Here is a 26,434-nt window from a genome sequence, read left to right as displayed (position 1 = left end):
TAAGCAGGGGAGGAAAGAGTTAATGGAGTGGAACATAAATTCAAGCTGAATATTACATCTCATTAAGGAACTCCAGCACAGTAACGCACAGAAGAACAATAAAAAGCAAGAAATGTTTAGGAAAAAAATGTGAAACAAAAGAAGTGTTGTTGCCCAGTTCCATATCTTACAAGCTTCCTGTGCTCCTCATGGCTCTGTAAGTGTGTGTGTGGAGGGGGGGATTATAAGGGGTATATCACTATGGTCTAAAGCAGGGCTCCCACTCACTCTACGCCTCCCATGTCTCTTGACAGTGCCTGGTTCAAGAGAAACACAACAGGGCCTTCCCCCACTGCTGATTCTGCTCTGCCATTTTTTATTTTTAAAATTTATTTCAAAAATTCATTCTAACTAAGGATCATCAAAATAATTGTGTAAGCCGTACATATAGTAAACTGTAATTTTGGGCTTCATCATTGCATGCTTTTACCTATCAAAATATTATTTTCAATTAAGATCTTGGATCTTTACATCTTCATCTAAGCTATCAGAGAACAGTTAACAGATGGGGTACACTAACACTAAATGGTTATGGAAGTTTCCCTGGGTGAGATATTATGCCACTGGGTGCTAGTTGCTAGAAGCTGCAGCTGGGCGTTAAGTCTGGGCAATGTTTCCATACATCGCCCAGGACCAGTTTGGGAGCCAGAGTATGATGGCTCCTTCACCTGACTCCTTCCGCATGATGGGTGCTGGCAGAGAGGGATTCCCTCCCCTGCCAGCATCCAGCAGGAAGAATGGCTGATGTGGCTCATTGTTCCCTCTGTGCTGCAGGTGCTGGCAGCGGAGGGAGTCCTTGCACTGCCAGCGCCCAGCGGGAGGAAAAGGCTGCATCAGGCGCCAGGGTGAAACTGCTGCCACTCCCACCTAGCACCTTGGGACCAATGCAACTTGTTCCTCTGCTTTTCAACATTGCAATATATCACTATATCACAATGTCTGGCTGGTGATACACCGCAATGTTGAAAAGCTGACCTCTCCCAGACCTAGTAGGCAGAGTATTGTTGCACTCAGGAGTTCCCATGAGCATCTGGTCAGCCACGGTGAGAATAGGATGCTGGACTGGATGGGCTCTTGACCTGTTCCAGCAAGCTTATCTGATGTTATGTTTTCCAGTACTATCCTAGAAGGCAAAGGATGAGATACTGTATGGAAACACTTGTATATCTAGGCAGTGGAGATGCATGGAGATGGTTGATGGCCGAGATTTTTGATACAAATGAGCTAATCACCCTAAAGCATGCCAATTTTCCAATTAACCATGCCCTCACTGGTACTGCTGTAGCGTGTACCATCTGGCTAGGAAAATGAAATATAAAGCGTATCCTCCGAGACAATCATAAATGACTTTTGCTTTACTGGACACCAATTAACTGGCTGAAAATTTACTTTCGCCTTGGCACACACTCCCTCTTTAGAGACCAAAAAATTACCTACACTGATTAGGGCTTTGGCATACAGCAGCTATTCAACATGTTGGCTTAATACTCTCAGGTTATAAACAGAATTTTACACTGACCTGCCCTTCAATTAAGTAATTAGCAATGAACAGGGAGGGAAATTGTCTCTCCTTTATGACTGCCCCCCCCCAAAGAAAGAGTGATGAATCAATTTATACTCTCATGTCTGTTGGTTCTGAGAGCCATCTCTTGGATTTGATCATGAACATAAGACTGGGAGGAAAATACATTTCTGCCAACTCCGTATTTTCTAAAGGGAGTGAAAAATTTCCATTTCAGTGCCAGGATAATGACCAAAGCACACTACCAGCTTAGTCTAAATCACATAAACAAACAGAACAGCTGCCATTTTGGAAAACCTCTGTTTATGAAAGTTGAACAGGAAGAAACCAGTGGTGTCCAGGACCACCGCCACCATTGACAGATGAGAGGCTGTCAGCTAAACTGCATACACACGCCCATTCATTTAAAGCATGTTTAAAGTACATATTCCCCAAAGAATAATGGGAACTGTAATTTGCCAATGGTGCTGGGATCGGTAGCTCTGTAGACACTTCCAAGTAAATATGCTTGGAATGCAAGTGCATTGTGTGGCTCTCCTAATTATAATGTTCTGGGACAACTTGGCCTGGGAATCAGTTCTGATATGGTTTTCATAAGATACAGGCCTTCATCTATTAATGGGTCATACAAACAAAAGGACAGCCACAGAATGGCATTCTGTTTCCAGCAGTAGCTGATGGTAACTTGACAAGCAAGGCATGATGGTGATGAACGTCCTCTGACATCTGCTCTCAACATCTGGTACTCTCAGCTATGTACTGTCCCAAAATACAGATGCTTCATCTCTTGCAATGATGATTAATGGTCATCGATAGGACTAATATGTGCTGATGTGTCACAGGGGCTAGAGAGCATGCAACGAATCGAAAAGTCCCCAGTTCAAATCTTGTAACTTGAATGAACTCTGTAGGTACCCTTTGTAAAGCTACTCCTTCAGTCTCAATCACCACCACCACCATTATGAAGGATAATTGTACTGACTCACCAAACAGTGTTGATGTAAGGATTAACAGTAGAAAGTGCATGTGAAACACTTTGGAGATGATATACAAGTGTTAAACGTTGTTGTTGTTGTTGTTGTTGTTGTTGTTGACTTATCCTCCACAGATTTATCACAGCCATGAAAAGAACAATTCTTTTTATTTCCTATACCTCATACTATTTCTGTTTTGCGACTTTGAAAGAATGGGGTGAGGGCCATGGTTTTTTCCTAAATGTTCACATTCCCAGCAGAATTTAGAGCAGCCACTTTCTTTAAGAACAAATATGTATCAAACTTCAAAATACAATAGCAGGTGCTGAGCTTGCACCACAGTGTCACTGGTACATAAAAGAGCAGAATCGCATACATTTCTCTTAGGTATATTATTAGATTTGTCATTCTGTGCTCGGTGCCTAGAGAATTGGAGTTTGGTTACAGATACCAATAAGAGAGACTCGGTTCTTTGCCTCAAGCTTTAGTGAACCACACTTTTCATTACGGACGTCGCCAGTGGGAGCCCTGGAACTGGCCTATATATTACCCTCAAAGAGGAAGGAAGAAAGAAGTGTAAAGGGGGGTGGGAATCGAAGCTTATGCTAGCATTTCTCAAAAGAACACAAAATAGAAGTTTCAGGTTTCAACTCAGCGTTACTCTATGAACAGCTCTTTAAAAGTGAGGTCAGTGGCATGATACAGACCTGAGTCACTGTCCTGCAAACTGCACAATGGAAAGCAGAGCATCAGAGGCAGACTGAGTTAGTCAGGAAGGTGTGTGGGAGTGGGGTCAATTTGTAGGCTCAATGCTTTTTGAAACATGGCAATCAGTGGATGGGTCTGATTGGTTGCTACATCTGGTGGTGCAGAAAGCACCACACACCCATTGTACACAATGACAACAATTGTATTGAGTTAATCTGTGGAGAGCCCTGCTTCAGGAACGGGTGCTGGACTATGTAGGCTTTCAAGCTTTTCTAGTTCTGTGACTCTTTATTCAAGCTTTCCTAAGTGTTCTATGCTTTTATACCTAGCTATCAATAAACTGAAGACAGTAATCATTGAACTATAGGCAGACTTGGTTGCAGTGCTATTTTTGAGAAGCAGTAGTAAGAGGTACCCATATCAGATTTAGTAAGGCAATCTTTATTTACCTTTTGGGTTTTGCTTTAAAAAGCACTGATGGAAAAAAGCTGCTATTTTTAAATCTTATGAACACTAATTCTTCCACACTGAATGAGACCAAATTAGAGTTTGTGATTAACTTCCGTATTTACAAGTATCAATGGGGCCTCTAGCTCGCTGAATGTCTTCCAGGAAGAGAAAGATGATCCAAGTTGCATTTCCTGAGAGTGAAGTGAGAGATGTTTGGCATTTATGGCAAGGCATTTCTTCTTCCAGCTGACACCTACCATCACCTGTCATGTTACAAATAATTTGATGATCAGTGGCCGTGAGGTTGGCGTGAACCTCTGTCCTCCTAGGGTGGGTGATGATGTCTTTAATGCCACCTTAAACCAGGACTCTGAAATCTTAGCCTTTTGTGTTTGCGCTGAGGATTCAACAAACAGAGGCATGATACTCATGGAAAGCTGAAGCTCCAAGGACCGAAAAGAATAATCCTTCTTGCTGACATTGTCAGCAGCAACACATTAAGGCACAGCACTTACAATGTGGAAAAAAAATCAGACAACAAACAAATGCCCTGGAGAAGAAGAACAAAAGAGCAGCGAGCAGCTAATAAGACCCAGCTGCAAGTCAGTGCCAACGCAGGATATCTGAATGCAAATTCAAATGAGAATCAAGAACTGCTGTCTGCTACTCAGAATAAGGATAAAGGCACAAGGAACTCTTACTTTTATTTTTATTTTCTACTTTTTGTATACTGCTTATTCACAGTCATGTGTAAGCTGTTATTCAGCTTGTTCAAATGTTGTTTTATTTTTTAAAAGGATAAATGCCATTCCAGAACAACTTTCTCAATGCGATCCTCAACATATAGAGGATCTGGGTTATATCCAGAACTAATTAGTTGCAATCAGGCCCTACTTAAATCAACATTAAAACTTAATAAAGACTGAGAGATGTTCCACTGATTCCAGTGAACCTAGGTTGGATATAACCCATTAAAATTAAACTAAACATCTGAAAAACCAGATATTCAATACAAGAATAAAAATGCAGCAGGTTTAAAGCATCAGTTGTATTTGCTGTGGGGACTGTTGTGTCTATATTTGGTAGTCCCATGTGTATTGAATGTTAAAATTGTTTCTACTGCAGCAATATGTGGGCAGACTCTTCAGGGAAATGTATGGGTTTGGCAGTTGCAGCAGCACCATTTATAATGTATTTACTGTATTTTTCAGTTGCCTCATGCAATGAACCTCAAGGTGACGTACAAGACAGCCCCAGGGAGAACTTCGTGCTCTAGCAGTCCTTGGGGTTTACTTCCAGATAAGCTGCATAGCCTGGTGTCAACCTTCAATTTGAATTTGTGCAGTGAATACAAATCTCGGAGAGCCACCTCCAGCAAATCCACCCTGCTCCTAATTTTCCTTCTGTGCAACACCCTAACTTCAAAACAAGGACGAAACCAAGAAGTATCACAGACTCAAAAGCTGAATGACCTAACCTGGATATTTGGATGTCACAATCAATTTCGGGACATCACACGTTACGGGAATACTACAGTAGCGAACAGTATGAGTGGCTCAGATGTGACAAATTGACTCTGAAGGTGTTTTGAATCCAGAAATGTATGAAACCACCAATGCTCCAATTGAATGCAATATGACTCCTGCTGAGGAAATTCAGAAAAATACACAGAGCCATTAGAAACCTACCCACATGGGCAGCATATAACATTGAGAAGCACCACTCAACTGAAAGCCAATGTTGATACTGTAGACAAGGCATGTCCAACTCCCAAGAGACTGTGATCTACTCACATTATAAAAATACTGGCTGTGATCTACCCATTGTTATTGACAGGCAAAGTTGTTGAGCTTTCTTTAGGGGAACCAAAGCTTGGGGGGGGGATCACCAAGCGTCCCACAATCTACCACAGACGTCCAGTGATCTACCGGTAGATAGCAATCTGCTTGTTGGACATGCCTGCTGTAGATCCAACCATAATATATTTGCTAATACGGTGGCCTACTTTGCACATTGTGCTGATGACATCATATCAGTGTCGATGCAGTTGGATCTGGTATGACCAGAATTGTCACCTTGGTCTCAGCAACGGTACAAGAAAACATACAGTTTTATACCTAGGTGATATGAAAGGTGATTTTGTTCTGCTCATTACAGATTTCCACACAATATTTTGTTTCCTAAAAGCCCTGGCAAAAATATAGCGACGGGGGTGGGAGTGGGTGGGAGAGAGAGAGAGAGACTTGGACAGTTGCAGGTAGAAAACATTACAGTCCAACAACAGTCAGACAAATACTCAACCAACTAATTCAGCAAAGGTACTTGCTACAAACCATTTCTGCCCTCATAGATCTATCATGTGTTTCATTGATTTGCTGCCTTGAGAACATACATTTGGATTTTATTTTTAATTTTGTTGTTATCATCATCACCACCACGACCTAAATAACTTTTTAAAAAAATAATGTTTAACATAAAATATTATATTAGTCTAGTAAATTTCTATTACAATTTGGGCAATTCCCCACTGATTTGCAATGATCCTCATCAGGTCTTGTTTTTCATATATCCCATCTGTATTCAAATAAAGTTTAGAAAAATGAGTATTTTGTTTCCCCATAGCAAACTGATTTTAGCATGTTCTACAAGAGACATCAACCACGCTGCTTGCAAAGGCGGCTGTCTTATTCCAAGACAGGGGTATCAGAATCATCACATTGGACAACAGGTGCAATTGGAGTGTAATTGTAATGGAAATCTGAATAGAAAAGAGAAATATTTATGTAGATTGAATGGTAATTTGGTTGCAATCTAAATAGGTTTTAGCTTATAAGCAGATGAGCTATATACTCATATCATTTAGATGCAATATCATATTGCATCTAAAGGGAAAACACTAATCTTTCTTTCTTGTTGGGGAAAAAAATTACCTAAAAAACTTCATTCGCTTTTAAAAGGCAGGGGAACCATATGTGAAGGAATGTGCATGCAGGAAAGTCTAAAATGATTTCATTTTTAAAAAAGAAAATATGATTTCATATCTCAACGGAGAAAAAGTAGTTACAAACTAGAGGCTGTACTATGCTCAGTGTTTGTATACTGAGTGAGGCTCCAAATGTTGTTTTCAGATGATTCACAGCTCTCGATCCTGCATGAACAGAGCTCTATACCAAAAATAATAGGAGTTATGAGCTTCACTGGTTTAGCCTTCAGAATCTGTAACCTAGCCCAGCTCCACATTTTAAGCCTCACTAACGTGATAAGCTTCAGCTCTGTAGCCTCTGGGGCTCAGGGCCGTTTAAAAAACTCTTCTGCTGTGTGCTAATGGGTTTTTAGCTTGTAGGCATGACTCCAGATTTAAAGAAGTTTTAAAAATACTTCACATGATTGAGAAACCTGGAACCTCCTCCACCCTTTCTTCCAGTGAAATACAATTAGGGAAATCAGATAGCATGCATGCCATTATCCTTCAGAGGGTGGTTGGAATGGATTAGATGCTTCCTATATGACCTAAAAAACTGCTTTGAAAGCCTTCTCACCCAGATCTAATCTTGTGACAAGTATTGGCCAGAGAGAGAGAGAGAACACTTCTGTTACTTAAAGCCAGTGGCAAGAATATACTACTGCAACTTCAGGGCGAAGAAGAGTTATCTTCCTTCCAATAGCTATGTCACACACACACACACACACACACACACACACACACAAACACACACACAAAAAGGGCTAGCTCAGTTGGTAAAGCATGAGACTTAATCTGAGGGTCGTGGGTTCACTGCATTGCAGGGAGTTAAACTAGGTGATCCTTGGTCCCTTGCAACTCTATGATTCTATACATTGCATACCCTCCAACATTTCTCCTAAAAATAGCTCAAAAACGTCATTTTGGGGGGGCGATTTTGGAAAAAAAGAAAAAAGCAGCTCAACAACTTTCCTGTCCAAATTTCCACTGTTTGAAATATGGCAATCCTAAATAATAATAAAAATTATTGTTGTTGTTGTTTTATTTATACCTCACTCATCTGTCCGAGTGGCTCCAGTGACACTGGGTAGCTTCAAGCAAATATAAAAATGTAGTAAAACATGAAAACTTAAAAAAAACTTCCCTATAGAGGGCTGCCTAAAAACGCAGCAGACACACCCCCCTCACCCCTGCATTTTAACCTGCATCTGCAAAGTGTTGCTCACATCAGAGCAGGAGCAGGGATGTCTTCACCCAACTTGCATGACATTTTGGTTCCCCCACTCCTGCAATCCACCCTCCCCGGAACTCCTATACATGAAGCTGTCATCTGCACACACACACACACACACACACACACACACCCCGGCTGTCTCAAATACCCACACTATTCTTTCTAGTCAGCTTGAAGAGGCGGGGGTGGGACGTGAGGGTGGGGACCACGTCAAACAGCAGTATTTGTCAAGAAACGACAAAAACAATACGGATTGCGGCTAACATGGTGTGAATGCCGCTCCAAAAAATTAACACTGGCTGCACATTGGCCGCGGTGAACGTATCTGTAAATCTGTTAGGATAAGTTTTCGCTCAGGCCTGGGTTTCCTGAACAGAAGAAAGTCCATCCCGTGAGTTTTACATCCCAATTCATCAAAAGCTTATTTCATGTCATGGGAAATAAATTAACAAATTCACCTCAGGGGAATCAAGTTCAAGGTGCACTTCTCACTTACTCAACGACTATTGATCCCATTCTCATGCAGTGCTTCCCACATACATGCCCTACTTTCTTAAAAGATGTACAACAAACTAGGGAAGCAGCTGGAAAAAGTTCATAAATGGTCAGTTATGGGCAGGTAGAATGGAAGTGAGTTTACATCAGAAACAGCAGGTGCTAGAGTTACTATTATTTATTTATTTATTTATTTATTTATTTATTTATCTTATTAAATTCATTCATTCATTTTTATTTCCCCTCTGAATGCATGAATGCACCTGCAAACAGTGTTATAACAGGGAGGCCATCAACCTTTCTGGGCCCATGGGTATATTTGCATTTTTTAAAAAATATTTTTTTAAAAAAATAAAGGAACTGCTACAAAATTGCTGGGGAGGGTGGATGAATGCGGGGAGACCTTGTCACAAAATGGTTGCCATGGCCTGGTGGAAAGCATGCCCAACCACAATTTGACATGCCCAGTCACACTGTGTGTGTGGGGGGGGGGGGTGTTCTGGAAGGGAGGCAATCAGGCCAAGAGCAGGAAAAAAAGCAAAACACAGGAGTTGTTGCTTTCCTGACCTGAGAGGAAAGGGGAACAAAACAACCAAAAAGGTAGGCTAACAGGAAGAGCAATAGAAGCAAATTCTAACAAACAGGCAGGCCCATCTTCCCCAGTAAGGAGGATGGAAACAAACAAGCAGGCAGACTGGGCAATTGGGATGACAATTGGCCTCAGTAGCCAAGTTCACAAGTCACTCTAAAACATGTTTTACCAGATATTTATGTGCAGGAACAAGACATGGTTCACATACCCCCTGCTCCCCTCTTCTCCTCCATTGCAGCCAAGAGGTGGCTGTTCGCTTCTTCTTTTAGTTAACCACAGTTTGTCATGTTATCTAGATCTAGAAGTGTGATTGACATCAACTATGGTCAGTTTCAAACAAGCCAACTTCAAACTGAGGTTTCTGAAATTGGCTTGCTGAAACCAACCACAATTAATATTATTCACAACTCTGGGTCCAGGTGACACAGCAAACTGTGGATGACTAAAAGCAGAAGCTTCTGAAATCCTCTTGTCAACACAGGACGAGCAGAGAAGAGGGAGGAGGGCAGGACCCAAAATCTTGCTGCATCTTGTCCCTGCTCATGCATGTCATGTTAAACAACTGTGAATAATGCAATACTATCCTTTGCTCCTATTTAAAGAAGGATTACACGAAGGTCTTAGAAGAAGAATTCTGGGGGTAATTGTGACAACACACACCATGTGGTGCAAGCAGCACAAGCATATCATGATAGTACAAGTAAGATATTGCATGATAAACAGCCAACACAAACATTATCCAGATATAACGATCCGCATTACTATGTTATACAAAGCTTTGAATGATGTATGAGAATTCCTGGAAGATGGGAACAACAGCAGCTAATAGGCAAGATGCTCAGAGTATCTCCTGTGATTGTGTCTCTGCTATTATGAACTAGCGGAGTCTTTCAGAGGAAATGTAGTATTCCCTGGCCACTGTCCAGTGAGTCAACCATGGCTTTGATCCAATACAGTTATCTCTATGTCATTGTTCAATACAAGCCAGATGGAAGGATTTTGTGATAAACCTGGCCAAAAATGAGATATATATATGGACTATTAATAGAGCCTTAACTGAGCCAGTGTATTTAATTTCACTTTACTAATTATTTCGTCAAAGAATGTAACAGTAACACCATTATGAGCCACGACCTTCCTTCCCTGAAATCGGTTTCTTGAATCACAAGGTTTTCTTTTTTTGTTTGGTTTCAGTCAAACTTGGTACAATACCAGTTAAGCTAAAATGTGTGCTGTTGCTTACTAATGCATCTCCATCTATCTGTACACATCCTTTTATGAGTGATACAATCATGCTGGCCAGTGAACATAAAAGAATGGCCTCTCTATTCTCAAATACCAGACTCCAGGGAGACTCTTTAGGCACACATAAGCATATGAAATGAATGCAGCATGCAATTGCAAACTATTTTCTAACAAGAGCTCCCCACACTGCATACACAAATAGATTTTGAAACTCCCAAAGTGCCTCATCAAGTTGGGCCGCAAGCTTCTGATTACACACACACACACACACACACACACACACACCTCATGCACAACCATCTGCATGGTTAGGATGGATGTACCACCCCCTGAAAAAATAAATAAATGAATACACAGATTTGCACAAAAGTCTGTATGCTAATTTATATGTGTATATACCCATTTAAAAATAATTGGTATGATTTTATTAAAAATGCAATACAGTGGTGCCTCGGTTTAAGTACTTAATTTGTTCTGGAGGTCCGTACTTAACCTGAAACTGTTAACCTGAAGCACCGCTTTAGCTCATGGGGCCTCCCTGCTGCTGCCATGCCGCTGGAGCACAATTTCTGTTCTCATCCCGAAGCAAAGTTCTTAACCTGAAGCACTATTTCTGGGTTAGCGGAGTCTGTAACCTGAAGCGTATGTAACCTGAAGCGTATGTAACCCGAGGTACCACTGTACAGCTCATAATAATGGGGGAAACTGTGAACATATAACCAGTTTGCCTGCTCAGTGTGCTCTTTGAGTTCAAGCCTTTGATAGGCTGTGCCAAGGCTCCTGCTTTCAATGGTTATAGGGTTTTTTAAATAAAATAAAATAAAAATAAACCACTGTAAATTGCTTTTGAGTTGCTTTTTAAATAATCAAGCAAGGTATAAATTTTATATAAATAAATAAATAACCTTAAAACCGTTAGCAAAGTCACTTAAACAATGCAGGTAGAGTCCTGAGAGAAAAGAATCCTGATAACACTTCAGTGTGCAAAACTGAACAAAAACAGTGTATAATTTGAAGAGAAGGGAATAGAGGTTTTGTCTTCCCTCCTTCAGGCCTTGTACATAGCAGGGAGACACTCAACAGAGAGAGGAAAGAGTCCATCAGAATTACACAGCCAATCAGGGCACGTGCTGTCTCAGCAAACACCATATCACTCCGCCTGACTGCTAACTAACAACTCCACCCATCCCACTCCAGGCTAGTTGATTTTAACTGTTAACAACAGCATCACAACTGACCCTTAAGTTGCAAACGGAATGATCCCTGCTGTTTGCACTTCCAACACAAACCACACTTGGCCAGCCCAGCCCTTCAATTAGAGGACTATCCTCTGTAAAGTAGGGAACATGCACACCTTATGCATGATTCTCTGGATCCCATCCCAAGTGCAAACTGAGGCCAACGCTGCCAGACGTATAAATAGTCTTATATCGCATTTGAAAGTTGAATGCAAATACATTGTTGTATACAAACGCAGGAGAATTCAGGCTCGCTCAACAGACGCATGAGCTGTTTTAGGGACGGCAGAAGAGTAGCAGTGCCTTACATAACCAACCGGTGTGCGGGAGAGTGTCCTAGATAGTTTCCTGTGCTCTAGTGCCTGTTGCATGTTACCTCCTCCGGTGGCAGCACCTAGAACAGGGGTTCGGAGCTTCAGGCCAGAGGACCAAATGTTTCCCCTCCAGCCGTGCTGAATGGCATTCCTCAAGCGCTTTCAGCCAATTTGTATGTACAGTTAAACTGTACTGCTTCTTTATGCCAGGAGAGAGGATGAGGAATGGGGAAGAATGCCGCATGCAGAAATCTCTGACTTTTGCATGGCTAGAATGTAGCCCGCTGTACAAAGGGAACAGGTACACCTGTTGATCCACCCATTTCACCTCTGGCCCTGACCACCATCGTATGTGGCCCCCAGGAATGTTGTCCATGAGAGAATGCAGCTGTAAAGAAGAATTCCACACCATGAATAACACCAGCACAGTGTAGGGGGGACAGTAGTGAGGAGAGCAATAGGAATGGGGTGGTGGCTGGGGGGGGGGAGGATGCCCAAGCTACCACTGCAAAGCAGAAGATGGGATCCAGTGGGTGGGGCGGGGGCACTGGCAGCAGGGGCTATCGGCTAGACCATGCCAAGGGTCATCTGAAAACTGGCTCTGGCCCTTGTTGACACCACTTTGTGGGAGATCTGCTGCCTGAGGTGGAAAGCTGAAATCAGTGTGGAACGCAGCAGCTGCGCTCGTCCCGCAAGTTAGTCACATCTTTAAAATAATTTTGAAAAGGTCTTCTAAGGGCTCATGTTTTCTCTGTTGAACTTTCGGCTACTTTGAATTATTTATCTCAACTGGCAGCTGGGTTTCCACAATTCAGTACCACAGAAAGTATAATATTGGACAGGATGTGTCCCCCCCCCCCCCGCAACTGCTTAATAGATTTATACTTTGTTCAGAGGATGCTCGGGAACATAAGGGCTGCGGCAGTTGGCCCAAATAGTCAAAGGATGCAGGCGGACATGATTTTGTTTGTTTCTGGTGCAACAGCCCCTTCTCCCTCAGCCTTGCAATTTGAGTGACGGAAACACCAACACTTAGAACAGCCTTGGATTATGCCCCTTCCCTGTTCTTTAAGAGGGCTGCTCACTTCTTAAGAAAAGAAATAATAAAATTGCACACTACATACAGACATCCATTTTTAAAGGGGTTTTTTATTTTAAAAAAATGCAAAACTGTTTTGCAAGTTTGGGCCTCTTGGCAGAAGAGAGCAAAAGAAGGAAAGCAAAAGAAGGACTTTGTCCTCCTTTTACCACTGCCTTCTGCTGGGACCAACTTTTCATCTTATAACATTTATTCGTTTGATAGTTTAAAACTTTATATCTCATTGGATGCCTTAGCAGAAAGGCATGAAATAAATAGATAAATATCACAGGTACCAACCAATTACCACCGTTCACAGCTAAGTTCTGTGTCAAACATCCGGAATCATCTTTTCTACTAGAGCTTGACCTGGAAAGTAAAGTTTGCAGGTGACATCTGAAGGGGCCTCTAGTATCTGCCTCCTCAATTCAAGCCCCCATTTTAATCTAATATGCTCGTCTCTTTTCTCCTCACAGAGGCCATTCTGCTTTTTCTTCAAGCTACCACTCTGGAACCAATATTTATGTGGCATCATGTGGGCTGGGGACTAAAGTAAATAACAGGGTTAGATGTGTACTTCTTATCTGTTCTTATAATCTCTTAACTTGATTAGTCTCATCAATTTCAAGACTTGAATGACCCTCATGGTCCCTTTCCAACTCTATGTTTCTGTGATTCTACCCCTATTGACTTTTCAACAGTTCATAGGAAACAGAAGATTTAAATGGTACAACCGCCAATATTTTGTAGATTAAAATAAAGGAATATTCTTTGTACTTTGTAGCACCCTTACCAAGGGCCACCATTGTTACACTGAAATGTTTAATTACTGCATTGCTGAATGTACTTCACCACCTATCATTTGCTACAGTTATATGCTCTGCAGTAATCTGCCCTGCACTGGCTTCTGAATAGGACAAACTTGACCACAATCACTTTCCTAAATATATTTATTGTTTGATGTATGGTGGTACCTCCACTTGCGGACAGGATCCATTCCGGAGCTCCGGTCGGATCCCGAGGTTTCCGCAACCGGAGGGACCGCTGCTGTGCATGCATGCGCGCATGGCAAAAACCTGGAAATATGCTTCCGGGTTTGCCACTTACATATCCCGAAGTTTACGTAACCGGAGGGATACGTAAGCAGAGGTACAACTGTACTAATTTTGGCAATGTTCTTTTTAATATCACTTAATTAACCTGGTTCTTTGAGTGGTTCACAAATTCTTAATGAAATCATTAAAACACAAGTACAAATCATTAAAATACAAATACTACCAAAATGAAAACACAATCAAAATGAAAAATCAGCATACCCACTTTGCTACTCCAAGGTGCGGCAGCGTTGCAGGCCAGCGCTGCCTCACTCGGTGCTTCCCAATGGGGAACAGCATGCAGGGGATTCCCGGCTGGCAGGGAGCCAAAACAGCTTCTCCACTGGCCAGGAAGTGTGATTTCAGACTGCCTGCTGAATCAACCAATTGCAGGCAGGCTTTAAGATGGGCGCTTGTTGCGGGATGGGCCTGACCGAGCCTTCATGATTCACTTGGTTCCACTCCTTGGGGTACCTCTTCCTCTGCATGCAGTTCTTTGCCATATCTCTCTCCCACCCTCTTTATGTATTTTACTTTCTGCACCCATCAGTGTTTCTGTTATGTACTAGAGTTTGCTATAGACAAAGTTGGTCTCTGTATTCAGAGCCAGGGAGGAATTTTTCTTTCAGACCAATAGGCCCTGAGTGGGGTTTTGGCCTACCTCAAAGCAACTGTCACAACGTTTGACAGTTTAGGCATTGGGTAAGCCTTAGTCATGGCTGGAGGGGAGGTGGTAAACCTCTGCCTGCCCCTCCAAGGGAAAGGGGCATCCCATTAAAGGAATCCTGGAGAAGGTGTTTCTGTCCAGATGCCCAGGTGGGGGCTAGGGCCGTAGCACTCCTCAAGAAAGCGATCCCTGCAGGAATGTACCTATTTGATGTAAATCATAGGACCTCCTCTCAGGGTCAACCCCAAGGGGGGGAAAAATATCCTGCAGGCAGGCTGATTGTTACAGGTTATACCCAATGCCTTTGCTAAACCTCTTAGACCTGTAAACAATAAAGTTGTGGCCTTATTTGAGGCAAAGTAAGTATGTGTCTTGACTGGTTCTTCTCCGGGTCAGGGTGGCAGGTGGCTGCACCTGGGCATGCAAAAAATAAATAAATCACAAAGTAGCATATGATCAACAATATATGATAAAAAATAACACTAAAATCCCGCAAAGGAGGAAGCACAATAATTCTAAGAACTAAAATGCACTAAACCTCATAGTAGTGAAAAAGCTCAGCGCAATCTTCACCTGGTGCTAAAGAGATCCTAACACAAGTGCCAGGCAGGCCCATCTGGGGAAAGCATTTAATAACTGAGGTGCTACCACTGAGAAGGCCCTTTCTCTAGTCATTAGACAGAATAAACTGGAGAAGAGCCTCTAATTAAGACCTTAAGGACTGGGCACATATATGAAGGATATGTATAATACAATATTATAATAAACATGCATGGGTACGCAAGTCAAGATGTGCACTACTCACAATTTGGACATTTAACTTGGAGACTTTGGAGAGAAGGCTGACGTTCACACTTACGAACTAAAAAAAAGAGAACCTTTTGAAAAGATCCCCTTCTTAGTAACTCCCACAAAGGCAAATAGGGGCAGGGATTACAACAAATAGATGTAAGAAAATATAGCCCTTCCACAGTAAATCAGGGGCTGTAGGAGTCCATGGAACTGTCATGTATTCATTTGTAAGGTAATTCCATTGCCTTGACACTGTGAGATTAAGTCTGCAAGACTCCTGTAGTTCAAACAAAAAGTGTCAGATCATGTGCTGAGTGCTCTAAATTCTTAACAGACGCAATAAGACTTCAGTGTGCTAAGCCTATAAAAAATTCAGAAAGCAGCAGAGAGTCTATGATTGGCAGGTATGAAAGCAGAAATCTCTCACCCAGTTATACAGACTTCAAAATGTCCCTGTTAGAATCATTCATTAATTCCAATTACTTATTTACTCAAATCATTAACAGAGTAAAATTAATCAGGATTCAAAAGACGGGCAACTGTGATTATCAACTCAGATGAATGATAGCAGACAAAGATGACACAAACGCATCTGCACACTGTCAACACTCTTGATTCAAGATACAGCTCTCCTATTCTAGTCTTCACTCTCTCTACAGATAAGAGGAGAGACTTTCATTCATGCTGAATGGCATTTGACTCCCTCCAAATTGTAAAATGATTTTATAACGTGGCGAACATTCAACAGAGGATAAGAACTGTTAAAATGCCAACCCTATTACGTTTATGTCCTGTGCCATTTTAGAGCCCAGACATCCTGAGTGGATAAAGTAGAGCACAAAACCATTTTTGTTTATACAAAATTAAAGAAACTTGCTTCTAAAGAGGTGTTCATAAATTTGTCTCCTTCAACCGTGAAAAATACTTTGTGGCAGAATGATAAAACTTGCAAAGAGCTAACCACAGAGAAGTGCCACAGAGACAGGAAGCTTTACTAATTGACCAAGCCTTAATGAAGATCAGGATGGTTGGAATAGCTAAGTGCTTGACTGCCTTTGCTAGAAAAAGTGACAACTTTCACACCCCTGGTAAGTTGCAGATATTTATTTGAAATCCCATACCCATTTTCTTACAAATCCAAGCCTGCTTTTGAACAGTTAAAAAACAGCAGCAATAACATGGGATTTTGCTACTTCATTTGGCAATGTCTGACATGTCTCATTCTGTACCCTTAAGGTGAGAAAGACTTCATAAAGCCTATCAGTGAAGCCTAAAATGGATCTATTCCAAAATGGTGAGGGCTTTTAAAGGCCATTTCATACTCAGCCACACCACAGTGGAAGCGTGATAGAGCCCTGCAGACTGTACCTATAAAATGTCCTCTCTATGGGGCTCGCTACTCAAATGTGCAGACGTGTGAGATAGCATGGAGGACTTCTGGGAATGCTGCTCTGGGGACTTTGACCCTGATGACAGCTGTGCAAGCTCACATCAACATTTAGGGCATGAAGGCCAGGATGGAAACGGGCACATGATGAAAAAAAGAGGAAACACATTGTCCCACCCACACCAAAACAAAGGGTACAAATTTCCTAATGTATATTTGCAAATTGCTGTTAAGTCATTACCATTGTTGAAATAGAAATATAACTTGCTGTAGCGGGGGGATGTCGTTGCTCCTATGCCCTGCTGCTTTTAAGCTTCCCAAGGCATGACCACTACTACCAACAGTGGGTGGAATTCAACGCCACCCTCTTCTAGTTGTTCCATCTGTGCAAGTGTAGCAGCTTGCCAAGCAGAACAATTTTCCCTCTCCTCCCACTTGTGTGCTATTCTGGGGTTTCTCCCAACCCTGAGCCAATTGTGGGAGGTGGGGGCACACATGGGGGGGAGAGGAAAGCCCTGTTGCACAAGAAACAGTCCTTTGCAGGGATTCAGATGATGGGTCTAGTTAGGTGAATCAAGGGTTAAAGGTAAAGGGACCCCTGACCATTAGGTCCAGTCGTGGCCGACTCTGGGGTTGCGGCGCTCATCTCGCTTTATTGGCCAAGGGAGCTGGCGTACAGTTCCGGGTCATGTGGCCAACATGACTAAGCCGCTTCTGGCGAACCAGAGCAGCGCACGGAAACGCCGTTTACCTTCCATATTTCAAAAACAACATGATTTTTCAATTGACTTGCCTAAGAACCAGGACAAAGCACAGCCTTTCAGAAATTCCCTCTGGACGTCCATGGCAGCCCTAGATGAATCCCACCCAGTGTGCTGGACTAGAGGGAGGTTAGTGAGTCCCTCAAGACAAGAAACTGAGTACAGTGGTACCTCGGGTTAAGAACTTAATTCGTTCTGGAGGTCCGTTCTTAACCTGAAACTGTTCTTAACCTGAGACACCACTTTAGCTAATGGGGGCCTTCCACTGCCACCGCGCCACCACCGTCCGATTTCTGTTCTCATCCGGAAGCAAAGTTCTTAACCAGAGGTACTATTTCTGGGTTAGTGGAGTCTGTAACCTGAAGCGTCTGTAACCCGAGCTACCACTGTACAGTCAGAGGTTGAGTCTGAGCCTCAAATACAAAACCACATGTTTGATTTCACTTTAGCTATTGCAACAAGACACACTGGCCAGCCGATGGAGTAGCAGCAGCAACTGCAGGAAGGAGGAGGAGGATAAGGAAGGGGGAGCAAGGCAACAGGACTGCCGCTGCCGCTGTCCTTGACATAGGAGGCTGTGCCTCTCCAGCCTGGTGGGCCCCTAGTTGCCCATTCAGCTGGCCATGCTGAATAAAAACAAGAAGGAGAAAATGAGCCAGGTCAGGCCTGAAGAGAAGGCAGCATCTGGAAGAGATCCTGGGCAGGCACTTCCCAGAAGTGATGCTGAGGTAGAATGGAAAGTCCGTATTTTCATCTGAAAATGTTGGCATATATGCCCTTCCCCAATGATGTGGGGAGGGAGAGAAGCATTCTGCTGATCCTCATGAGGGAGGGATCTTTTTTCAGATATGTGAGACAAACTAGATTTTCTCCAGAACAGCACTTCAGATAGAGGGCTTCGTGTAAAACAGGTTACATGGCTGCCGTATTTTAGCCTAAGGTCCTACAACAGTGTAATTTTTTGGGGGGAGGACCCAGCAGAATGCAGATAAATGGTCTAAGCAGAATATGATTGATTATAACTTGAATATCTAACTAGAACAATTTTAGGCCTATTAGAATCTTACATGGCAACCTGACATTAAAGCAGTGCTTTAAGGAAAACTGTTCTGTTTCAGAACTTTTCATCAAATAGGGAAATACAAAAACATACATATTAAAGTAGTAAATAACAAGAATATGCTGCTGGTTCCATGTACACCATGGAGTTATGTGCTTCTCAAGCAGCTGTTCCTTCATTCCACATGGTAAACAGATTTTGAAACACAAGAGAGGTTCATAAATGTTTTTTTTCATATGGCATTGAGGGGGGAAAGTAAGAGTCTGTTTGCAAATCATTAGGCCTACATTAGCTGCCTAGATTCTAGCCACAATGGGCACCCAGTTTTCATTTCAACTCATGTAAGAGCTGCATCCATAAAAAGTTGTCTCCTGCACATAATACATATGCTAAGCAGCATCCTAATGAACTGTACACCACAAACATTCTTGGACACATGAACTCTTCTCATTCACTATTTTATTGAGGGGAAAATCCATAAGAATGCCAGTCCCTCATAAAAGAGGGAATTTTCTGTTGCGGAAAATGAGCCTTGTTGGAAATGTCCATAGTCTCTCCCTGTTCTGCTACATAGGCTTACTGAATGGAGAAGAGTTACCGACAAAAAACCAACAACCCTGAGACTTTTACATCTATTCAAATAAAGAAGAAGAATGTAGGTTCAGAATTGGAATTATTTATTTTTGGCAAGCATTTTGCTATTATAACGAAACAAAAAGAATACGGCCCTCTCAGCAACAACAACATTAATACAACAATATAGATCATCCAACCAACAAAATGTAACCAATCATTCAGCCTATAGAAAACACACTTAATGCCTAAATTTTTTTTGTTCTGCTTTGACAATCTAGGAGACACCTCTAGATCTTAAAATTTCAGTGAGGGTGCCATTTCCTGTCTCCTCTTTTCATTGGTCCATTTCCCATTTATTTGTCTTTGATACAGCTCCTACCCTTTTGTTACTATTTCAGTTGGGAAATCACAGAGAAATCAAAATCTGAGCAGCAGTTGTAAAATTAGTATTTTCTTTTCTTTTCCAAGAACATAAGATGAGCCTGCTAGATCAGCTCAATGGCCCATTTAGTCCAGAATCCTGTTTTCATAGTGCCTGACCACTTCACCTGCAGGAAGCATGCAAGTTGGATGTGAGTACAACAGCCCTCTGTCCACCTGTGATTCTCAGCCACTGGTATTCAGAGGAATAATATCTCTGACAAATATCTAGTACTATTACAGTGCAAGCCTGTGGATGATTGCTGAGAAGTTTCTAGTAGGCATATTTAAAATTATAGCCTTGAAATGTTTAACGGCGTCCTTCCTCTTAGCATCCCAGAAGAAGGCAAGAAGACACTGAAACACTGGACGTTCCACACTGTACAGTATAATGAAAAAATATTTTCCTTTAAACATCAATTTGAGGCTTTGTCCCCTTTTGGGGGGGTCAAGTATATAGGCTATCCCCCCTCAAATTAACAACCTTGCACTGCTTGGACGTGGCGGGCAACAATATGTAACAAAGGTACCAGGCAAGCCTCTGTAACTGAGGCACTTTCATACATACCCAGGGCAGGGAGCCAGTGAACCAAATTGGTACCATTGTATGGAAGGAGATGGGCTATAAACTATTTCTTCTGCCATGGTCCAAATCCAAATCATGAGCCCTGTGCCTGCTATATGCAATGGAAGGAAAGATCTCATTGGCACCAACAAGTCTATTCTGAGTAAAACCTAGTGGACTACAATCCTGATAGATTATTTAAGGCAAAAATGTTTGTTTAGTGCATGGGTAGACAAACCATGGCCCGGGGGGCCAAATCCAGCCCAATCGCCTTCTAAATCCGGCCCGCGGACGGTCCAGGAATCAGCGTGTTTTTACATGAGTAGAATGTGTTCTTTTATTTAAAATGCATCTCTGGGTTATTTGTGGGGCCTGCCTGGTGTTTTTACAGAGCCAGTGTGGTGTAGTGGTTAAAAGCGGTAGTCTCGTAATCTGGGGAACCGGATTCGCGTCTCCGCTCCTCCACATGCAGCTGCTGGGTGACCTTGGGCCAGTCACACTTCTTTGAAGTCTCTCAGCCTCACCCACCTACAGAGTGTTTGTTGTGGGGGAGGAAGGGAAAGGAGAATTAGCCGCTTTGAGACTCCTTAAAGGGAGTGAAAGGCGGGATATCAAATCCAAACTCTTCTTCTTCTTCTTCTTCTTTACATGAGTAGAATGTGTCCTTTTATTTAAAATGCATCTCTGGGGTTTTTGTGGGGCAAGGAATTCATTCTTTTTTTTCTTTTCAAAATATGGTCCGGCCCCCCACGAGGTCTGAGGGACAGTGAACCAGCCCCCTGCTGAAAAAGTTTGCTGGGCTGACCCTTGGTTTAGGGGGCTTCAGTCCATGAAAGCTTATTATATATATGCTACTATTCAAGGCAGAAAAGTCTCTGTTCTTTTTCCACAATGCAGTAGAGAAACTGTGTTAAGATGGCCACACTGCCAGGGGGTGGGGAAACTTATTTCAATAATGAAACCCTAAAGAGATAGAGAGAAGAAAGTACCTCACCCAAACTCTGTTTCCAGACAGATATACTAAAGAAACCAACTTCCTTCTATATTCAGCTTGGAAAAGCACTGTATTTACAACTACATTGATAGCTGCAAGCCTCATTGAAAAATAAAATGGCATCCCTCATCAGAAGTGGCACAGCATAGTTTACAACTCACTCATGCTATAGCTGAATGAGTGAAATGTAAGGGGATATCTGCCAAGCTACTTGACACTTACAAGTCAGCTTAATCAGATACTCTTTCGCTTCCTGTGGCGAGGAGACCAATGTTCTGCTACTCACAGCGTATACCCAGAGTCTATTTACATATACTAAGAGAAGAAGACGTGATCATACAAGTCATGTTGCATCTGACTATGCTGCTGTGTCTAAAGCCACAAAATCTGACACAGTACAGGAAGTGAAGTAGGCAACAAAAGAGATTTACTGAACACACAGGACCTGGGCAATGGAGATAAAGATGTTCTAGTGGCAGATGTCTACATTCCTAGCCTTCTTTTGTTACAATCTAGCCTGATTAAATTGCTGTGGCAGCGATTAAAAAGGATGTGCAAGCACACATTATGGGAACATGCTCACCACCAGAATCCACAAACTCTAAAACAGGGTTCAAAAAGAGAGAATAAAGCAGGTTTATAAAACTTTAACAGTGCAAGGAAATATTGCTTGGAAAACAAATGGCTTGTGCCTAGTCTTTCGAACTGTCCATTCTCACAAAGTACAACTGAGCTGAATTGAAGTCAGGCAAAGGATGGGCAGCAGCGAGAACAAAAACAACCTGAAGAGTACTGAGGAAGAGAGAATACTGAAAACTCCCCATTTCAATGGTCATTCACATGGAAGCGTTCTACATATCTTTTAGGATATTCTGGATAATTAGCATATAAATCCATTTTATTTCCATCACCATTTAATGTTGCTGTCATTGCTTTTATGGGAATAAGACACGAAGACTACCTAAAGTTCCCCCAAAACATATTTCTTTCTTTCTTTCTATCTTTCTTTTTGAAGCTTACAGGGCTGAAACAATAAGTAAAATCCACAGAAACACACAGTTCATCATTGCAGAAAAAGAGAAAGTGGAAATTCACGCAGAGGTACACAAATTAAGAGACTGGTGGAAAATAAAGAAATTTAAAAATACAAGTCAAGTAGGATACAGAGAAATGTTTAGGGATTCTACATGGTTATACAATGATAATGTATTACTTACTGAGAATCTCTGATAAGAGGTGCATTCCCCAACTTAAAACAAGGCTTTCCAACTCCACATGAAGTCTGCCTCAAAGAAAAGCTTTGGGTTAAATCAAAACCTGAAAAATATGATAGAGTGGAATCATTTATTGTTCATTTAATGCAATTTAACAAGGCTGGAGAAAATTATCGATTTGTGCCATAAGCTTGTCTGTTTTGCTAGACTAACAACTGACAGGCTATTTCAAATCCCACGGTTTTGGTCACAGAAATGTCCAGATCTCATTTTCTCCGTAGGAGGAATATTAGCGTGAAATTCCCCTAGCACTTGACTTGGCAACCTCTGAGGAATTCACTCGCTGTTTCCTTTTGCCATCTGAATGAATGAAAATAAAAGTGCTGCTTGTCAGAAATGAATGCTAACTCCATGCTAATTATAACAAGCATGAATGGAAAAATAAAAGATGAATGTAAATGACTTAGCTAGGACTCTCAAAAATAAAATGTTTTCCTTTAATGAAAACACATTTCTAAGAATTAAATGCACTCTTTGCTGACATATTCATCTATTTATTTATTTTTGCTTAAGGAAAACTCACCTGAAACTTCAAGGTTTTCTTGGTAGCTAAATTGATGTCCTTCTGTTTTCAATACTGGGCATGCAGTAGCTATAAAAAAATTAAAAATGTCCTAAAGCTTTATAAAAAAATATACAGACTGTAGTATTTTTCACTGCAATAAAAGTAATATTAGCATTGTAAAAAAATAAGACGATGTTTAAATGCAAAACTGCTGTTGTTTATTTATATAGAGTGCAATTAATGAGCCTGACACTAGGAAATCACTAGGGTCCATTTCGGAAGAAGCAGGCTCACTCAGAGATGAATAATTTGGGTGTCTGTGTGCAATTATTAATACATGTTCACAGGGTTTAATTATATTAATCTTTGCTACCTCCGAGACTTTAGCAAGTAGTGGAAGAAAGACTGAGACATGCATAGTACTGCACAGGTAGAACAGAATTTATTTATTTTGTGGGTTGTCCCTTCTTCAGATGCTTCTTCTGTTATAAAAATTGGCTTATTCAAATAATGTTTTGTCCTTGGCATATCTCTTCGTGAATTTTAACAGCTTTTGTGCATGTGTTTGCGTATACAGATATATTGTTTTCTTTGTTTTTTATTCAAGTCGTATGAGGCTGCATTATACCTTTACATCACATTACTTGTGACGAACTGAACAAGGATTATTCCAGAATGTGTCAGGCATAAAATAATTTATTAAAATATCTGGATTTCCTTCCCCTCTCCCCCACTCCTACCATACACTTTATGGAGTAACAAGAAAACAACAGATCATCTTGAATACCACTGACACAATTAAATCTGCAAAACTGGGGAAATGAATTTAGTATCAACGTCATGGAAGAAAAAATGATATACAGTGGTACCTCGGGTTAAGTACTTAATTCATTCCAGAGGTCCGTACTTAACTTGAAACTGTTCTTAACCTGAAGCACCACTTTAGCTAATGGGACCTCCCGCTGCTGCCGCGCTGCCAGAGCCCAATTTCTGTTCTCATCCTGAAGCAAAGTTCTTAACCTGAAGCACTATTTCTGGGTTAGCGGAGTCTGTAACCTGAAGCATATGTAAGCTGAAGCGTATGTAACCTGAGGTACCACTGTACATTTTCAGTAAGCTAAAAAGAATAAAAGAAAGCCCCTACAATAATATTCCTGTTCAGGGCTTAAGCCAACCTGGATCAAGAGCCTTGTGCTAGTCACGGGGTTCACAGGAGGAATGCTTCTGGAGTAAAGTGAGGAAGCATATCTTTAGATTTCCCATTCTCCTTGCTGTGCTAGACAGTGCTAAAGGGATCAGTTTGGTGATTGGCTGCCAGCCGCAAACTTCAGCACTTTATTGCTAAATAGCAGACTTGAGTGGTTTGGGGGTGAGAAAGGGAAACTACAAGTAACTCACAACTTTTGTGCATTTAACTTGTGCTCATTTACCTTACGCACATGGCAAAAAATAAAATAAAAGAGGCAATAGGGTAGGGTGGGCATCCAGCAGTGGAAAAAACCTTTGGCAATTCCACCCACTGTTCTGATTACCGTATATGTGATTTTGGCATTATGCACTATCCCCAGAACGTAACCCCTAAGTAAGTTGAGAGTTGCCTATATACTCAATATTTTATTAAATGATGCAATCTAAAGTGTGTTCCTAACACAATAAAATGTTGACTTGTAATGTCACTCAGTAAGACAAAGCACAAACATGGCCATGAAATAGCAAACAATTCAATTACAGTGGAGGATTAAGTACAGGCTTAGCTTTCTCACTGAAATAAAAAGGAGCGAAAAACTGTTGAAATCTGAGTTAACATCAACAAATATTTAGTATTAATTTTAAATTGTGTTCTCCCCTTAAAAATATAGTAAAGCATTTGAAGTAAGAATAAAAGCAGCTAAGTGGATCACAGGAGAAATAGCCAAACATAATTTACTGTGAAGACAATTGCTGTCATAATGTTGTGTTAACATTCAACATTGCTTTTGGAGAAAACATTAAATAATAAAGGTTTGTTACAAAAACTACCTCGTTAAGTTATTTTACAACAGGGGTTGTTTCAAATATGCTAACACTCTCCTATAACAGCGTTCCAACCTATGATTCGAATTCAGTTTGAAATAACTTCTTTTTAAAAAGGCAAAGTGTTCCAACATATAATGCTAATTCACAATTTGAAATCACTTTGTTTAATGATTAGCCTAACAAAACAGGCTACATTAAATTAACTTTTGAGGATTTAATGATCAGTATTCTACTATTATATAAAAACAACTCCTCAACATGTCAGTTTTCAAAGACCTTAACCCCTATATACATGAATCACAAAATCCAGGCTGGGGGCACTGATCCTACCCAGGCCTTTTAAGATCTCAGACTGCAATCCTATGCATGATCAATGGTCTTTCTTCCAAGTAAATATGCATAGGGACATGCAGTCAGTTTCCCCTGCCTATTCACGTTCATAGTACTAATTCACACTTCTTATTTTGCAGCCAGATGACAGCACGTTCCCCCCACCAACAGTTGAGTCACACACATGCAATTTTGATGTAAGAGCCAGGATCTCAGTGGCTGTGATTTGCAATTCTACAATGACATTACCACAGCAGCATGGTTTTGGCACTCACTCATAACATTGCTCTCACGTGTTGCTATGAGAGAGAGAAAAGTTGCTGAAGGTAATATGTTAGTCAATGCTTAAGAGGCATTATATATTAATTCTATAGAGATTTCCATGTCTAGTCTGTGCACAGACTGACACTTACTAGCTGACATTACACCGCCACAACAATTTTCAGCATCAAAATATTGCTTGAAGGAGCGGCCACCTGAGAACCATTTGAGTCAACGACTGGCCTGCTAATTTAGCGCAGATGGAATCTGTATTGAATTTAAAATGTGAAGCCCCTACGAAAGAGTGCCAAAATAATATTAGCAGGGACTTTCCAAAGTGTCACAAGGTGCAAAGGGATGAGGTATAGCATAGCAGAATGTGATTAATGAATTCCAAAACCAAAAGAGGAAAAAGTTGCATTGAAAATGGCAAGTATTCCAGATGTTTCCACATTCTGGAGGTAAACAGAAATTAAACATCTAGAAGAGATCGCTCTTTCCTGTTTTAAATTTGGGCTTCCCCCAAAAAAATTTTGGGGGGGGGGAGACAGAATGCTGGAGGTTTTTATAATGGGGAGAGAAGAAGAAGAGGGAGTCCTATTGCACAACACCGGATGTCACTTTCTGTTGTCAGGAAATTTTGGCTGGTTTTTTTCTTTTATTCTTTAATGTTGGTTTAATTATTATGTTGTGAGTTCAGGGGTGCCCCCACTAAATTCCTGGGTGCAGTAGGAGTTAGAATTTAAGCAACGCTTGGAGTTGTAACCTGGGGGCCAGACATGCGATTTAGCGAGTGTTAAAATATAAGACAGGCCAGCATAGCAAGTTCAGGAAATCGCCTGGAAGAAGAGCCATCGAGGAAAACAAAAGGAAATGATGGC

General features: G+C 41.4%; 1 protein-coding gene across 7 annotated transcripts in view; it reads right to left on the bottom strand.

The window, feature by feature from the left end:
* The window catches only part of COL19A1 (collagen type XIX alpha 1 chain), a 189,535-nt gene that overhangs the window by 144,576 nt on the left and 18,525 nt on the right, over positions 1-26,434 (bottom strand). For all 7 annotated transcript variants that reach the window (XM_080997970.1, XM_080997972.1, XM_080997971.1 and 4 more), the window contains exons 3-4: positions 22,965-23,033; positions 22,385-22,484 (exon numbers count right to left, since the gene is read on the bottom strand). In XM_080997970.1, the coding sequence (XP_080854096.1) occupies positions 22,385-22,484; positions 22,965-23,033 (169 nt within the window). The remainder of the gene's footprint in view (positions 1-22,384; positions 22,485-22,964; positions 23,034-26,434) is intronic.

The sequence above is a fragment of the Podarcis pityusensis genome (assembly GCF_964106645.2).
Source record: "Podarcis pityusensis genome assembly, chromosome: 3".
Classification (NCBI taxonomy): domain Eukaryota; kingdom Metazoa; phylum Chordata; class Lepidosauria; order Squamata; family Lacertidae; genus Podarcis; species Podarcis pityusensis.
This window is presented reverse-complemented; position numbering and strand designations above follow the sequence as displayed.